The 5,740-nt window shown below is 40.4% G+C and overlaps 1 protein-coding gene across 2 annotated transcripts; it reads right to left on the bottom strand.

The window, feature by feature from the left end:
• Positions 1–377: 377 nt before the first annotated feature.
• Positions 378–1,978, bottom strand: LOC102700665 (keratin, type I cytoskeletal 9-like). 2 transcript variants are annotated; one of them, XM_006645160.1, is made up of 2 exons: positions 1,948–1,978; positions 378–1,353 (listed from the first exon to the last, which is right to left on the bottom strand). In XM_006645160.1, the coding sequence occupies exon 2, from the start codon at positions 1,349–1,351 to the stop codon at positions 719–721; it is 633 nt and encodes a 210-aa protein (XP_006645223.1). In that variant the 5' UTR covers positions 1,352–1,353; positions 1,948–1,978; the 3' UTR covers positions 378–718. The 2 variants fall into 2 exon arrangements, with proteins under 2 accessions (XP_006645223.1, XP_006645222.1); XM_006645159.1 differs by having other exon boundaries at positions 378–1,381; positions 1,948–1,972.
• Positions 1,979–5,740: the final 3,762 nt, after the last annotated feature.

A 5,740-nucleotide genomic window follows, 5' to 3' on the forward strand; every position in this document is an offset into this window, starting at 1 on the left:
ATATTTTTTTAAAAAAATACACCACTTAATAATTGGAGAAAAATACGCGCAAAAGCTGAGAGAAAAGCTGAGAATAATCTACCAAAAAGAGCACGACGTATAGCAAGGTGGACTGTAAGTCTTAACATGGCAAGCCGGTGAAAAAGACAGGGCAACAATTTTTACTCAAGAGTGATCTCTGCAGCGATGAGTTGTATACATCAACTAGTTCAACGTAAAAGTTGAAGAAGATGAATAAAGATGAACAATTCACTTACATATAGTCCAACAGCCCTCCCCCCCCCCCCCCCAATCTAATCCTAAATTCAACTGCATATTTAAATTGAAAGATTGGTTAATTAATTATCAGACGATGCAATCGCACATACACAAACACATCCAACATCGCACACGCGCGTGTACATATATATTTATGCATCACATTAGACAGCACACTGCATGAGAATACATACAGAGATCAGTTAAAAAACAAACCGGCACTGCTGCTGGGAAAAAAAAGAAAATAAGAAAATAAAATAAAATAAACATCCAAATATACACACAACGGCCGTACTCGACGCATACAAATAGTAGCTTATTAGAGACGAACAGGAATTAGGTATACGCACGTAAATACGGTCGTGCGCATACAATCATAGGTACGTGTGTGCGTACGTACGTAGTATAGTACAGGTTTTGTACGTTACACGCGTGGTAGCTCGTCGTCGTCGTGGATTAATTAGTCGCTGCTGTGGAAGCCGAACCTTTTGTCGAAGAAATGGCCGACGGCCTCGAACGCCGGGCGGAAGAAACCACCGCTGCGCCGCCTCTGCTCTCCGTCGTACGTCCCGTGTGGCACTCCGTGGACGTGGACCTCTTTAGTGCTGATGTACAGGCCGCCGGGCGACCGCCCGCCGTCCTGCGGAGCCCAGTAGCCTGCCGGCACGGCCGCTCCTGGACGACCTCCGGTGTATCCTCCGCCGGCAGCGCCGCCGTTGATGTTGCCATAGTAGGGCGTGCCGACGCCGTAGAGGGTGACGCTACCGGCGTTGGTGTAGCCGCCTCCGTTGGTGTAGCCGCCGTAGCCGGCAGCACCGTACTTGGTGCCGTTTTGGTTGGCGGTGGTGCCGTAGCCGCCGCCGCCGCCGCCCGATGCTGCGTAGCCGACGACGGCGAGGCCGTCGTCGTTCTTGCTGCTGGTTTTCTTCAGGCGCGACGGCGGCGCAGGCGTCTGACGCTTCACCGACGTCTTGCCGGCGGCGGCGTCATACTGCTGCTGCTGTCCTCCGGACCCGTACGTGTCAGCGGAAGGGTTCGAGTAGCTGCTGCCGCTGAATGATCGGCCACTGTTCCAGCCCCACGAAGACGACATGCCTGTCGATTTTGAGCGATCGATCGAGAACTGAAATTTTCTCAGAATGCGCACAAGACTTACACGTTCAATATATTAGCAGGAATCAAGAACTGAAATTTAAACTCCTCATTATTACATTTTTATGTGAAAAATCCGATTATCATACATCTATTTACATGTGAAAAATCAGAGATTAGTACATGCATGCTTGTTTTATAATTATGAATTATGATCTCTCTACGTGTTTAATTATGTGCAAGATCGATGAATCTATTGCATATATTCATGCATGCACAATTAGTTATATTTGTTGGTAGCTGAGGGTGCAGAACTTGCAGATTTGCAAACGGAAGAGAATGAACTAACAAATACATATGTGTATACTTAAGAATTCAGATGAAAAGGACACATTTATAGATGATCTTTAATGTGCGTTTTAACGATGATTAATTAGTTGAACGTTCTGATTGATCTAGGCATCATCTAACTACGTACAGTTTTAAGGGCTGGTAGTTCATGCACGTACGGATGAACTAAACATGATCCGCTAGAACAGTAAAAAGTGAAAAAAGGAAACATAAAACAAGTTAAAAGGAGGATCATGGATAAGATACCTTTGATTTGTGGAGGATAACGTTACACTTGGATCCGGTACCCTCTCCAGTAAGCCAAGGGGCGTTCTTTATAGAGCTAGCTCGTACCAGCTCAAGTCAACCACACTAGCTTTGGGTCTCCGGTTTTGCAATAAGAAAACAAGACACTTGTCGTCTTAGCTAAACAGCAAGCGTCAAATTAAATATTAATGTGTGTTAACTAAAGATATCCCTTTTATTAATTAAATATCTGCCAATGAATGATTGATCTTTTTATCTGCCCATTTAACATTCCACACTAATAATGAAGTAATGATATATAGATTCATGGCCGGTGTGTTCTCCCATGCATTCAAACTAAATTTCTCACCAGAAAAATAACCCTCGATCTTACGTGATAATTAATCTCACGGATGTACTCCTAACTAAGCGAGACCTTTTCATCAGAAATTATGAAGGAACAGTCCGATCCATCAAGCTAAACACCCCATATTTTCGTTTATGGTTATGCTTATAAGTCAAAATTTAAATTTTTAACATTAAATTTAGAGTTAGTTTTGGTTTTTTCCCACCGAAATTTATTTTTCAGCCTTGGTTTTAAAAAATAAGGATACGTATATAAAAATTTTATTCACGGATCATTTTCCGTTTGCAAATATATGCTAAACAATCACAACGTATATAAAAGTTTTATTTACCAATTATTTTTTGTTTACTGTATACTAGAAAATGTTACGATCTTGCATACGTACGCTAGGCTGACTTCTAGGGATATACGTGTGCTTAATTGCAAGGAGCCAAGAGGATCGGACGACGACGCATGAACTGAAGCAACCAATCCCTAACTAGTCACTGTATTTACTTAATTGCATACAGTGCAGAGAGCTCAATTGTGAGAATAGTGAGAGCTGTGACTTTAATTTCCACACACGCAGTGACTTGAACCGTGCATGTGTACGTACGTACGCCAAAATTTCGCTGCAGAGTAAGCTATATGCAGATTGCAGTGTCACTGGCAGAGCCATCGATCAGAATAAAATTAATCCATGCCACATCAGTCTGATCTGGATTAGTATGTAGCTAGGGAGACATTTTCACAGATCGTCACTAGATCAGATCGACCGACCGGTGTGTCGATCTCTAGCTAATTAAGTACCTAACCGGGCCTGGTAGCTTTAATTAACATGCACTTGCATGTACTGATCTGAATTAACTATATATGTGGTAAATATAAATGATTTCATATTTTGTATCGACGTACAGCAGGCAGGAAGAGTTGGATCGAATGGGGGTGTTGATGATAATAAAATGTTGACAGGAAGAGAAACTATTTGGTGTTAATTAACCCATTCGATCTTCAGAGTGAAGTTAGTAGCAAAACCTAGTTTATCTATATATCTAGCTAACTTGGTTCACACGTCAAACCAAGTCGATCATATCGATCCTCGATTGACCCCTTGACTTGAACCAATTTTTATTCAGAAAGTAGCTGAAATTTACCTGCTTGCTAGATTATTGCTACATGCATGCCAAAACTTGACTATTGAACACACACTTGCACCTACACTACCGTATGCAAAGGCAGGAAAATTACATCAACTAACAAAGATGGCTGCGGTATCTAGCTATCAATACGTCGGTGGGAAATAATTATCATTTATTTTGTTCTGGTAAAATTTATTACTAAATATACATTAATTATAACTTAAAATTTTGCATATTTATATAAATAAGACGATTTATCATCAAACGTTTGCCAAAAAGTCAATGGTGGTATATATTAATATACAGAGAAGTATATCTCAATAGGCATATGTACAAGCTAAGTTCTTCTCTTCTTACCCTATATCTATATAAATGTAAAAACTAAATTTGCTCTCTACCTTATTTGTTAAAATCTGGTCAAAATTAGAGTATCGTCATGATAAGTTAAGCGAACCATAGCCATTTAAAACCTAACTAGTTGTTAGTACGATTATATATTGTTCTCTACGATGTAAGTTAAAAAGCTTCTAAACTGTACGATTACTTAGTTTTTTTTTATTTTTAGAAAGTTCGACTGATCAGCTACCTAAGATTGTCATTCGTGATTCATGGCCTTCCACGTACTATATTCAGAGGGGATTCAAACAGATTTAGACCTGCAATTAGGAAATTCATTTGAGAATTTTACACCAACATGCAAAAATATATAAGATATGAACCCAATGAGGAGACAAGACTGGCGTACCAAACTGCAGGATCTTCTCCTCTCTCTAAAATAAACAGCGATTCCTCTACAAGAATGCATGCTTATCTTACCAGATCAGATTTGAATAACTAAAATTTCCATGATAATGAGATTTGAATTACAAAATGGCGAGCAGGTAAACGGGGATAACGATGAGTACACCAGCAGCGACATTGACCAGTGAAGAACGATTAGTTTGCACAGTTGCAGTACTTAATTAAACGTGAAGAGAGCATCACACATATACCACCTGCAGTTGCAACAATTCTCTGAAGAAACCAAAAGGTTTTTGCAGCAAGTTGCACACACATTTTCTCAGTGTGATCTTGGCATGTTGCTTTCAAAACCTCAACTTTTATTTACTTTTGCTGTTCTTTTCCACCGAGCTGCGTCACCTTTTAGATTATTAGTCCAAGTTGGCATATGGGACCTTGATGATTTCGATTGGATGTGTGAGTAGATGATGTTGGTATCATGGAAACTTTGGCTAGCCCAATGGGGTGCACAGTAGTGTTGAGGCAGTCACCCATTCTCCAGAATGGGACAAGCACGTACTGCCATGCCATTGACCTTGACTTGCCAAGAAAACCATGGATAATAACTACTGGAAAACGTGATATTTTATATAGTGTAGTAGTAGACGATGGCGTGTGTACGTATGCATTCTGTAGTATTGTATTCTTGGGCTGCAGGCAAGGTGTTAAACCATGCGTTGCATTTGTGCGTATATTATACGTAGAGCTTTGCACGCGTGCGCAAAGGCTGACGCCACCCGGGATTCAAGTCCTTTCGTTAGACATCAGCCATCCATATGCTTTGTGATATATTCATTCACGCGGCTAACCCTGTGATTTACTTCTTCTGTTACGTATTATAAGATATTTTAGTTTCACAAAGATTTATTAATATAACAATAAAGTTATTTATATATATGTATTCTCACCCATTTAAATTTAGAACGACCTACAACGTTAATATTTAGGGAGAGAGATCGAGTGAGCGAGGGAGTTACAAGTAGGACACGATTCTTTTGATCAGGACGGTGAACTAAGAATAGCAGATGGTTCGAGTTTTCGACGCTCTGATTGTATTTTTTTTTATCAATGATAGACGATATGTTCGTTGATAACAGATGCGTCTAAGCTGAATTTGTCAGTTCAAGAGATGCGTCCTCTCTGAAGGTATATCTTTTTTAATAAAGTACAAATATAGACACTATTACATGCATCCGCCCAAGCCGAGACGGCGACTTGGCCCAATTGCGAGTTGAGGTCACCTTTTTTGTCCACGGTGACGCGCCGCCGTGCCGTGCGGGCTGCATTTGGACAGTTCAACGCTACAGAAGCCCAATCTCTCCGTCAAAAATCAAGTACAATCTTAAAAATAATACATCTCCAGTAGTCCAGTGTATGGATAATATATATAGGAGAGGATCTATTGATCTTAGGTCCAAGGTTCACGCTAATAGCCACGTGAGACAACAAAAGTTAATAGCTAAACCAAATTCTTTTATTTCAGACAAACACGTGCCTGATTTAACCGGTCATGGAAAGGAAAATCGTAATGTCAAAACATGAAGCGTAG

Source organism: Oryza brachyantha, chromosome 1 (assembly GCF_000231095.2).
Source record: "Oryza brachyantha chromosome 1, ObraRS2, whole genome shotgun sequence".
NCBI classification, from domain to species: Eukaryota; Viridiplantae; Streptophyta; class Magnoliopsida; order Poales; family Poaceae; genus Oryza; species Oryza brachyantha.